This window comes from Crocodylus siamensis, chromosome 13 (genome assembly GCF_052110815.1).
Source record: "Crocodylus siamensis isolate JL-2025a chromosome 13, ASM5211081v1, whole genome shotgun sequence".
Taxonomy (NCBI): domain Eukaryota; kingdom Metazoa; phylum Chordata; order Crocodylia; family Crocodylidae; genus Crocodylus; species Crocodylus siamensis.
The window spans coordinates 33858299-33870411 of record NC_143407.1 but is presented as its reverse complement, the minus strand read 5'-3'; the positions used below and the strand labels follow the sequence as shown (position 1 = coordinate 33870411).

The 12113-nt window shown below is 40.1% G+C and overlaps 1 protein-coding gene across 3 annotated transcripts in view; it reads left to right on the top strand.

Annotated features, from left to right (window-relative positions):
• Window positions 1-12113, top strand: part of USP32 (ubiquitin specific peptidase 32) — a 135485-nt gene that overhangs the window by 89686 nt on the left and 33686 nt on the right. For 2 of the 3 annotated variants that reach the window (XM_090025485.1, XM_090025483.1), the window contains exons 12-15: window positions 962-1064; window positions 3794-3986; window positions 5671-5846; window positions 6417-6557. In XM_090025485.1, coding sequence (XP_089881611.1) covers window positions 962-1064; window positions 3794-3986; window positions 5671-5846; window positions 6417-6557 — 613 coding nt within the window. The remainder of the gene's footprint in view (window positions 1-961; window positions 1065-3793; window positions 3987-5670; window positions 5847-6416; window positions 6558-12113) is intronic. The other variant, XM_090025486.1, reaches the window with a different exon arrangement.

Genomic DNA, 12113 nt, shown 5'->3' with positions numbered 1-12113 from the left:
CTACATCCCCGAGCAACTACAGAATAGTCCTCCCTGGTGATGACCCCTTCTTTTCATTGGGTGTAAGTCTCCTTTTTAGCAAGGAGACATTCCCGGATGCTTTTGGTGAGCCACGGGGGCTTGTGTGCCCTCCTGCTCCCTTTGATCCTCGTTGGGATTACCTTCCTTTGGGCTTGGAGGATCGTCTCCTTAAGGAGCGACCACTCTCCTTGGACACCTGGGTCCCCTCCCCCCCGGGACCTCAGCGCTTCTCCAACTATCCTCCTTAGCTCGTTGAAGTCTGCCCTCCTAAAATCTAGGGCCGCTATGTTACTGCATGCCTTTGCCACCTTGCGCCGGATGGTGAATTCTAGCAGGCAATGATCGCTGTCGCCCAGGTGGTCGAGCACCCGCAGCCCCCGCACCAGGTCCTCACCCGTGGCCAGCACCAGGTCCAACAAGGTGTCTACCTGGTGGTGCTGTGCACCTCCTGGGTTAGATGGAGGTCCTGCACTCTGGCCAAGAACCTACGTGAGCGGTCAGACCTGGCTGACTGCTCTTCCCAGCAGATGTCCGGGAAGTTCAGGTCCTGCATGACTACCACATCCTTAGCCTTCACTACCTCTGTGAGCTGACCCAAGGATTCCTGGTCAAGCTCCTCTCCCTGGTTGGGAGGTCTGTAGTAGACTCCCACCATTAAGTCCCTTTCCCCTCGACTGCCATGTACTCTAACCCAAAGCACTTCAGAGTGCCCCTCCCCAGACTCCTTGCTAATTAACGAGGATGTGTATTCCTCCTTAATATAGAGCGCCGTGCCCCCACCACTCTTTCCTATCCTGTCCCACCTGTACAGCCTCTAGCCCTTGACATTCCCACCACATTTCCGTAATCCCCACTATTTTAGTACAATGAAGGTTTTTTCCTGTTATAATTTGTTTTAAATGTTTTTGGTGATATTTATTTTCTTAATTCTTCTATATAGGGGTTGGTTAGAACGGGAAAGCAGATACGGTCTCCAGCCAGGGCACAATTGGTTTCTTATTGCAGTGTCATGGTGGCAGCAGTGGAAAGAGTATGTCAGATATGTAAGTATAGCAGTAGTTCCTGTTGGCACAGTAATGTTTCACTGTTTTGATGTTCCATTTGTGCATGAGTTAATAAAGCAGAAGAGAAAAGAACATGATTACCTAATCAATAAGCTGATAAGTAAATGGTGCTAGAATATCTCCCATTCATCAGAGGCAACCAATTGGTTTGCGGAATTATTGTCATATATTTAACTTTACACAAAGATCCCATTAAACTGTCACACTTACCTGCGTTTTCTTTGCCATCACTGCTTGTTTTCAAGATCTTGCTAAATAAAAAAACACCCCATTGTAAATATACTTCCTCCTCCTCCTCTTGATTCATTAGGTAATAATATAAGAACCAAGTTGGCTTTTGACATTACAGTCTATAAGAATGGATGTGATTTTTGTCACAAATTGTTCTGTGCTTTTTCTTAATGAAATAAAGGGTTTGTTTGTAATTTAACTTACACAAATATCCTAAAAAATAACTGAGATGGAAAGGTAGGCCAAGCATATGACTTCTTGAGGTTTGGGGCAAAAACACTTTTCCAAGTTATTTTAAATGAAGCAGCGTTCCTTTAAAGACTCAGTATAAAAACAGGCTAGTAAAAGCTTCATGAACTTGAAGCTCATGTTGGAAAAAAATGCTTACTACATAAGATTTGGTTGGGGCTGGAATATAAAACTTTAGCAATTCAGTGTAGAAAAAAATAAACTGTTTCTCCAAAGGATATATTAATATACAGGAAATGCCATAAAAATAAAGGTTTGACTTGCTTTATGAATGCAGATAGCCAAAGACCATCCGAAAATTGGAATGTGTACGTTAATTAGTGGTTTTATTACAGTTGTTCTTCATGCACAGTAAATTGAAGAAATGTTGGTTTAATGAAGTTTTTAGCATGGTTGAGATACTAGGTGATATGATCCTTGTTATAGTGTGAGGTTTTTAGTGGCACATAAGATTTTATTCCTAATACTTTTGCTCAACTCTAGAACCTCAGATTCTCTCCACGGCACAGGGATTTACAGGCCTCCACACTTTGCGACCAGTAAAGAAAATATTCAGGAGCTCTGTAGGGTCACATGGATCTGGATATAAAGATTTGTCATGCATAATATTATGCAGCTAGGCTAGAATATATTATTGTTTTATGCTTCTTTTGGTTTTATTTGATGATTTTGCCATATGACGAGCCCAGTATTTCAGTATCAGTAAATCTTACTCCCATGTATCATGATTTGGGAGATTTCTTCTGTTTCCCCCATTTTTCCGGTAATGTCCTTTGCAGAGGTTTTTTTTTGAGGATATGAGATCATCCCATGTACCCATTAACTTCTGATCATTCCCCATATTTCTCTGCCACGTTATTCTCGACTAGATTGGTTTTTTTTTTTTCAGATATTGTCAGGATCACTCCCTTAATTGACCAGTAAGATGGTTTTGGGTGCAATGAATCTTCCTTCCACCTTCACCTTGCCTAAAGGATGAGACTGCTTGTTTTGCACTCCTTTCTTCCCAAAAGTACAAAACACGGCATCTAATCGTTGTCCTGGATGGTCTACAGACTTTTGCAATTGGGCTGCCATGCATGACATTTCCTTATTGTTAATGGAAAGTATTTTGGGCGAGTGTGTGGTGTTGAAAGTTGTAGTTAAGCAGTTTGTTGAAACAGTCATGGTTTAGTTTTGCTCAGCTCTTCTGTATACTGGTGAGGAATCAAGTTAAATGTTCCTGAACATTATATTTATGGATTAGTATCAGTGCGGTTTGGAGATGGCACTGCACTCTGCTGAACTTTTTTATTTTGAAATTACCACTGAGAATTAGGTCTAGGTCCACGTTTTCTGGTAAAAGATTGTTCTTTACTGCAGGGTGGGGACGATCTTATACTGAAGGAAAACTTTAAAATACATTCAAATATCTTTCAAAAAAGTTGTTCTCTTGAAATTTATTTGAAATAAAGTCATTGTATTGAACAAGTATCATTCAAAATCCATAAGTACGTTCCATTGCAGGCTTGAAGCTGAGAAAGAAGCATCCACCTACTTTCTTCCTATTCAGAGTTTTTCGTGATGGTCCCAAATAGTTCCATCTTGTTCCAGTAGTTGGTGGCTTTTTTTTCTCAGCCTCTCATGATATTGAAGTGTAGCTGAAATCACTCAAAACCACCAAACGTTCAAAATGAAAAGCATCTAAAGACATCGGATTTGTAGGGTAAGGAAAACGGACATAGCCCCTGCCCATGCCATCCTAGTGCTCTTCACTATTCCAGTATTCTTTCACAAATTTAAATTCACTTAATTTCTTCCAGTCTTTGTAAAGGTGTTTAACCATCCAGACTCCCAAACCACTCCAAAAGACCCCTTCTTTTTCAGCCAGTTGTAAATTTATATATTAAAAGTTTATCAGCACTAACTGGAGTTCCTTAGAAAGCGCTTGCCATTTCAGTTTCTTAGAAAAATTGATGTTCTTTTCTACTCCACAGTTTTCAGTGAGATTCATCAGTGTAATATAAAAGTACTTAGTTCCATGATTTCAGAATGTTTCCTGCCTATGCTTGGCATGTATTTAGCAAATGGAAAATAACTTTCCATAAAGCACTTTTTAGATGTTTTAGAAGTAACAATAAAGGTGTAAAGTAATATAGCATATGAACTTTGTGCCTGTGTGATTTGCAGTTTCCAGTTTGATATGGGCTTAAAATTCACTTTTCTTTTCTTTTCCTTTCCAATTTCAGGATGCAAACCTTGTTATGATCGAATCTTCATTTGTTTTAAATGGAGGTAAGAATGCAGTCATAGCTGCTTCAACCCATGCATCAGAGCAGGGAGAAGAAAAAATGGGAGGTCTAAATTACTTCAGTGCCACAGAAGAAAAAATTTCAGATAATATTTCTACTGCATCAGAAGCCTCAGAGACTACTAGCAGCAGTAAGCATAAAATCTTGTTTCCATAGAGGTTTAATCTAGGATAGGCCTTCAGGGAACTAAGTATCGCATGAGCTTTTGCAGCCTAAAAGATAGCAAAACTAAAGTTAGAAAAATGACATGTATGGATTGGTTTGATGTAAGAGCTTGTTTGAATGTGTGGTGGACATGCAAAGCATTTAACCAAAGCATTTAAACAAAGCATTTTTGCTTATCTTGCAAGTTATTCTTAACATCGGGGTTTTTTTCCCCAGCATCCTATCATTGTCATTTTCCAAAATATTTTTCTCCCTCACATGAACTAACTTCCAGCTCATTGCTTATCTGTCATTGGACAGATGTTGCACAACCATCTGACCTCAGATACTATGAATGGGAATGAATCAGGAAACAGGCTCAGGAGCATTAAAACTATAGGCAGAAAAAAACCATGCTGTCAATTTTAGGACCTATAAAAACTGAACTGATTTGTTACAAATGTTTTCAAAGCTGTATCGTTACCAATACAACTCCAACTAAAGTAAAAACAGCAAAGGCTAGAACACATTTGTCTCTTTCTGATTAAGCATATCCCTCTGCCAGCTGTAAAGCCAGGCTGATTCAGCTCTGAGGCAAGATTTAATAGAGTTTTTTAGTTCCTCCCTTGCTCTGTAACTCTAGCCAATCAGCAGTCTTCAGGGAGTGTGGTTCTGTGTGACATCTCATCCGTGGAGCTGCTCTGTGCTGTTCAGGAGCACGGAGATGGTGGCTTTCTGTTTCAGTCAGTGGTTTTTGCAATGGGACCAAGAGTTGGGTAACTGTAAAAGTGAGTTTTGGACTGTCAAGTGAACTATAGTCCTGACAAGACAGGTTTGTAGAGGTATAGTTTGCATGCGCACGCACACACTTTTATATACAGAAATAAATATTTTTGCAAAAAAAAAAAAATTCTAGGAGCAGAAGAACTTCTGGCATCTTGGTTGTAGTGTAATCTTGAGAGAGTTGGGAGTTTTTAAATGTATTTTTCTTTGTTAAGGCAGCTGAAATCTAGTCTAGTATTCCAAGCTCTAGATGGCAATATTGTATTCTTTAGAATAACAAACTGTCATGTGAGGTTAGGTTTTGTTTTGGGGAGGATTCCCCATTATGGAGCCACTTGCAGATTCAAGCCTTGCAATTAATAAACTGTCGGGGTTTCTTCCTATGAATTGAGGCCAAACACCAGTCAGTGTTATTCTAGTATTCTATTACTCAACCACAAAGTGTTTCTATAGGAATGTAGGAGATGAGAACAAAGAATATATTTGCAGGATTCCTGCACATACCTCCATCTCTCTCGCTTTGTATGCACAAAACTAAAATCAAATATAGAAATTGGTTACCATCCACACGTCCAGAAGAACAGCATGTGTAAAACATGTGTTTGGCCACATAAAATAGTTATTTTGCATACAGACTGGTACGTATGTGTGCCAGCGCCCACTTGGGCATACTTGTCTTACAGTCGGATCCCCATTTTGCAGGTGCGGCTGCGTACATTACACATTGAGTCATTTGGATTTGTTTCCATATCTTTGCTGCAATTTAAGCAGTATTTGAGGGGAAACTTTTCAGATAATCTTAATACAGAATTGTATGCTTATTTACTAGCTTAGCTATTTAATGTGTACCAGATACAGCTTAAACATATTGCCCATTTCCTTTACAGATACTCTTTACTCTATCACTCCAGGGACCGATATGTGTTTTGCTAGGCAACATAACACTTCGGACAATAATAACCAGTGTTTACTTGTATCCAACGGGAATACGCTGCTACAACATAATCCATCAAAACCTGGAGCCATTGATAACCAACCTCTTGTAACACAAGAACCAGTAAAGGTAAATGTAACTGACTTAAGGAAATTAACAAGTAATAGTTTAAATGTAACTTTTTGTTACAATTTTCTAGCAGCGAAAGTGAGCCTAGTAATTGCCCAAAAGAACAAAGATCATAGCGTTCACTTAACATCTCATTTCTAGCTAAGCGTTGTCAGATGAACCCTAACAGCTTTGTGCTGATGCACATAAACCAGAAAAAAGGTTGACTGTATACTGAAAATTAAACTGACCAGCTTATTTCCTTTTCTGGTTAGAGAAGGCAGAAAGCAAACAAGCATCACAAATGGTGGAATAAAAATTAGAAATTATAATAACCCAAGTGAGGAGTACCAATAAAGGAAAGATAAATTATAGGTATTTTCTATCGAGTTTCTTTTTTAAGGAAGTAGTAAACCTTAAAATATGAGTTATTAGTACATTTTAACTGTGAAAAATAGTGGCTAATTACCACTTACTAGGATGCATTTTAAAATTAAAACTTACTTTTATATTCCTGAATCCAAAGTCTTTTGCAGCTGTGGACTCTTTTATCCTTTAAGATTTGTCAACTTGTGCCTTTCTGTTTTGAAGGCTGCATCATTAACAATGGAAGGTGGAAGATTAAAACAATCTCCACATCTGGTTGAAGGAAGGGATTATATAATGGTACCAGAACCAGTATGGCGAGCCCTTTACCACTGGTATGGGGCAAATCTAGCATTACCTAGACCGGTAAGTAATAAATATAGTCACTGTTTGGAGCAGACACTGAAGTCCTGGATCATTACAATCATGGCCTTGCTGTGCTTCTCCTACTTACTCAAGATTTACCAGTGCAGTTTTGAAGGCTGCCTTTCCAAACACTCTTATATGCTTTGAAGAAAGTGCAGAGCACCTTTAAATAATAAAACCTGTCAAGCAATCCAGAAATACTTAGACACCACCAAAATTGATTCTGAATGCAGCCCAAAGAGCTTTCTGGGAAGGAGCAGCATAAGAAACAGGATGCATCTGTCTAGCCAGAAATCATGGATCTTCATCGGGTAGCTCAGCCAGTATAGCATAAAAACTACAGCAGCAAAGGACTTTCCGAACAGTATTGGCCCACTCATGACCAATATCATGTAAGTTGGCCAAGAAATTTTTCAAGGAGTTGATTTAAAAAAAAAAAAAAAGTGCGATCAAATTAAGCAGTTTCCACAGCTTGACCAAGACAGAGGTTTCCAACTATTTTCTAGGTAAGGAATACAGAAAGGCACTGGGCTTCATGAGAAGAGGAAATGTTTGGCTTTGACAGTGTTTTGCCAGAATAGCAACTCTGCTGTCTATCCTCATGTTCCATGTCATGTAGACAAATATGATAGCCAAGATTGGGAAATCTAAGGTGACAGGCAAAGATCACTCTTCAGCAGCTCATTTCGCTTCCCAGCTGTAACTGCATACTTCAAAAGTGGATGATGGAGCACAGATGACTTGTAATGGCAATTGAGCTGTAGAGGTAGATGTTTTCAGCTGGTGCTGGTCTGCAAAATCAGTGTCTGGGTATCCTGGAAGAATGGACTCCCGCAAGGTTTTGTGCAGACACCAATTTTATATAACTTGTTCGCTCAGTGATCAACTAACCACTGTCTCCAGGTGTTTCGCATAAACTGAGGATACTAGCTTGGGCTCAGGAGACTCTAACTTCCAGAGGATTGAAGGGAATCTGAACAGTAATATGTGCCATAATTGGCTACTGCAGGGGAGTGAAGACTGGAACCGTTGCTTGCAGAAAGCTCAGTCAGCTTCAGCTTAATATCGTTCTCTGAGCAGTTAGCAATTTGCACAAGATGTAAACCCAATATAGCTAAGGGTTAACTTATATCACTGCCTTGCACATTTGCTGAGGCAGTTCAGAAGATCAAGAACAAATTGGTAACCCTTGTCATGCTGGAGTTCCCTGGTTTGAGAAGCACACACAAGGCTTTGCTGCACTGCTCTGGTACCTCTTTGAAGGCAGGCCTGGAGTAGCCCATGTTTTCCCCAGACCCTGATCTGGGAAAGTCACAGAAAGCAAGGAAGAAGGCATGGTTGCTGACTGTGTCTGCTCCTACTCTTGAAATAGTTTCCACTCGCCACTAGAAACAAATGTTTGTGCCTGGCCTAAGTAAGCCTTCTGATTTTTGTTTGGGTGGGGGGGTTAACTGCAGCAGCACCTAAAGAATCATAGTTGAGGCTGGAGGCCAGAGGGAGCACCTGTAGGAGTATGAGGTATGGAAGGACAAGGTCCTTACCCTGGAGAGTTTGTAATCTAGCTTTGTAAATCAGTAGAGCAAAATATAGAATAGAAAAGATGGCAGGGAAGCAGAGACTGGTTACATGCCACAAATCGAGGGTGCAAATTGTGAGCCTTTTTTGAAACAACATATATCCACACAACACACATTATTAGTTCTTGCTGGGTTTCTGATCTAACCAAGCTGTTGTCATCCTTCTTGTGTGGTCATTGTTTACCGTGTCTGTACGGTTTGGGTTTTGGAGGGTTCACAGAATTATATGATGTGAAAACCTGAAAGTCATGTTTTATATGAAAATCTTATTGATGTTAAGAGTAAACACCTATTTTTAGATGGCAGCTCTGAGACATATATTACATAGTACAAGGTCTCACTCCTCACTGGAGCCGTTACACACGGTTGAAATGCAAATAACTTTCACTGGTTTGGACAGGTCCTATACTTAACATTGAAAAAGGAATAACATTCAACCTCAGCAAAATGTTGGTAGCAGAGACCATAATGAGCTTTTACATTAGACTGTTACCAGTATAGAATATTCTGTAGTTTCAGTTCTAGGAAACATTACAAAATAAAACAAAACTAAGCTTTAACTTGCTCTTCCCAAAGAACGAATAAAAGAAAGTGCGTTTATGAATCAGCAGTACTGTAAATTAGTATTAATTATGCTTTTATTGCATATGTTCACTTACTGACTTGCAATGAAAAGTTTGCTAATTAGCAATGGGTCTGTCGCTATGCAAGGTACATTGTATTACTGTGTTCATTTTCTTTAAATAATTTATAAAAAAAATAATAATAATCTTGAACAGAAGGAAATGAAGCTGAATATGTTTGTAAATATTACTGGCACTTCCTGTATTCAAACATGGTTATGTCTGAAATAGTTCTGCATTGTGCCTGAAAGTAGTTTTTATTTTCACAAGTATCAAAATTGCGTAGAATAAACTGAATTGACTGTGTGGATGATGTTGAATCTATTATTATCCTACATTTCAGTTTTTAAGTTATCCTACTGAAGTGGTTCCTTGCATTAGCTGCACAACAGTTGTATTTCTGAAATAGAAATGATGATTGTACAGGGATGGTTATAGTTAAATCCTGTATTTCTCTCAGAAGATCCCTTGAACTATCACTGCATGTGGAAGTATTAACAAGCTATGCTCTGTCAGAGATGTTTTATGAAGCCTAACTACTGCATGTGTTGAATTATTTATCTGAATTTATGGAAAAGTATGCTTAAATCAGGGTCAAGGGAAATTGAAGTAGATTTATTAACTCTGTTTGCTTGGAGGGATGGGAAACTGTCTTTAAATTCTGTTGCATCTGCAGGATTCTTTTTTCCTTTGCGTGACTTCTAGGGCCGTCTCCCTTATCACATGACTTATACTTTTATAGAGGTGTAAGGAGGAGTTTTTTCAATGACATCAACAGTGTAAAAGTGCTTAACTCCCACTCGAATGGCATTGAGAGGAACGTCCCCCTTAAACTCTAGTCCATGAATTGTATCGGGACTGAACAAAGTCTTTGTTTGGCATAAGATCGGAAGTTCGATGTCACGATCATAAAATTTTCTTGGTGCTGGTGCATCGCGAGGGATATCGATTTGTATTGTTGTCAAATTTCTGAACTGTGTGAGATACTAAACCTTCAGATATCCTCTAGTACTTCATTTGGATACGGTCTCCGCCACTAACCGTTCTAGGAACAGTTGTCTCTTCCTAGTCCACTTCTTTCTGATCCCATGCACTCCAGTTTGCAATGCATTCTCCCTTGTGGCAAAGATCCTCAGGACTGCCAAGACAAGTGACCAATAGAATGTATGTCAGCTCCTTTTCAAGCCCCGTGGAACGTTTTTTACTTCTGCTACTTTTTAATCCATAAAAGGGCTTGAAGTCAACTATTTTTCCTCCATTGGTGCAAAATTGAGAAAGTTCTCAGCTGTAATAATCCCTCTTCCTGGAGCTACAAACACATCCTGAGGATCAGTCTTTCCAACCATCCAGCTCTTAAGGAATACTTCAGGCTCATCACTGCAACGACACATTGCCAGGACAGAATATTTCCTTTTGCTTTGTCTTGAGATTGTGCAAAATATTTGGTCGTGGAAGCAGGACCCTTTTTAAAAAAAAAAAAAAAAAAAAAAAAAGGTATTGTAGTTTCATTAGGTCTGCCAGGTATGGATAAATTCTCCTCAGCAAGTCATAGATAGCATTCAGTTTATTCTTTGGCTCTTCAGATCGAGGTCAGCAATAACACATCCTCCTTAAAACCAGCCTAAAATATGAACTTAGTGGGAGGCTTCATGACCGCAAGAGCGTAACTGCCCCAAAGTGCCTTGACACGCTGTCAATCCTCACAGCTCAGCCACGTAGGAACCCAGATAAAGTGACCAAATACTTTCCAAGGTTGCTAAAGCAGGTTTTCAGATTTACTCTAAAAAGAATGTGAAAAACCCCACCTATGCCAAAGGTGGGAACTGAGTCGGACTTGGAGCAAATATGTTCAGTTACCATAGTCTGGGGGTCTAATATATACCCACAGGTTCCTCTCACGACAGGAGTACTTAGGAGAATCGAGCATGACATCTTTGATCCTAGATGTGACTTTCTAGGACAGTGGAAGGATTTTCCATCCAGACCCGGTGTCACCACATCTTACTGCCTGGATGCTTTCGTGGCTGGCTGACTGGGAGAAAACTGGCCTAACTGCTTAACCAATAAGCACAACAGCTTAATAGGAAAGATTTTGTAGATTTGCTTATGCTCCAAAGTGGGAAAGGCTTTCTGTTCATTCAGCACAATACCATCTGTCTCCATCCAAACAAATGTGTCCTATCCTGAACTGATGTTATCTGTTCAGTCTGAGACGTCTTTTGTTAGTTCAGGCAGGTTCACCTGGCATCGAAGCACACCATTTACAGGCACAAACGGTTTGATAGCCTGGTGCGCGCTTTTTTCTGTACAAACTCCGGTTCCTTCTCCCTCCCTTCTGCTGTCTTCCTCCTTTAATCCTTGTGGGTTTAACAGGCTCTTTTGAGCCAGTAGTTACATATTTCTTTACTAAAGACACCATCTTTATTAAAACACTTTGCTCTGTGAACGAAAGATAGACAGGGTGGGTAGTCAGCCCATGAAGCAGAGGCCTGGCACAACTTCTTCATGAGGACCAAAATGTTCTGAAACCACATCCTGAATTTCTTCCCCAAAATTGTTTCAGATTTGTACTTGAATCCAACGATATACTAATAAACCTTGTTTGTCTGTTGCTTTCAACCCAAGCAGAAGCTGTGCCCAAGATGTGCTTAGAGTCTTGTCCGAATGCAGATAAGAAAATTATTCAGTCTCTTATGAAATCTGTAAAGCAGCAACTTGGAGATCAATATTTACTTTTACCAGACACAAGTCTTTAGGTCTCTTGATCTGATCTCTCGTTCAAGTGAGCTGCGCTGTAATCTTTATTTGAGAAGACTCTCCCACCACCGATGCCAGGTTCTTGCCCGAGGCTCGGCAGAAGGGCATTGCAGCTGACACTGCGCTCCCCTTTACGCTCTGCGTGCTGGCATAGGTACGTGAGAGTTCCTGGGTCCCAGGCAAAGCTTCAGCAAACCCTGCTGCCCAGAAGAGCCTGATCTGAAGTGCATGGGTGCATGCCCACCAAATGTGGCATTCACTTGGAAAGCCCTTCCCTCTTGATGCACAGGTATATAACTTTCCTCTCCAAACTTTTCTGTACACTGCTTAACCACTGTGTCTCACCATGGTTGGCTGCATTTTGCTGGGGAGTGAAATAATTTGTTGGAGGGGAAGAAGCAGGGTGTTTTTTATAGAAACTCAGTGCTGTTCAGTGGATTCACCATTCAGGTCAGCTCTAATCTTTCAGCATTGTCTGTATATAGTACTTAATTGACTGGTAAACGAGGATACGTTTTGGACCCATGTATATGGAAGCTGCTGCGTAAGGTAATTGCAATTGCTTTAACGGGTTTTGTTGTTGTTGTTCATTTCTCATC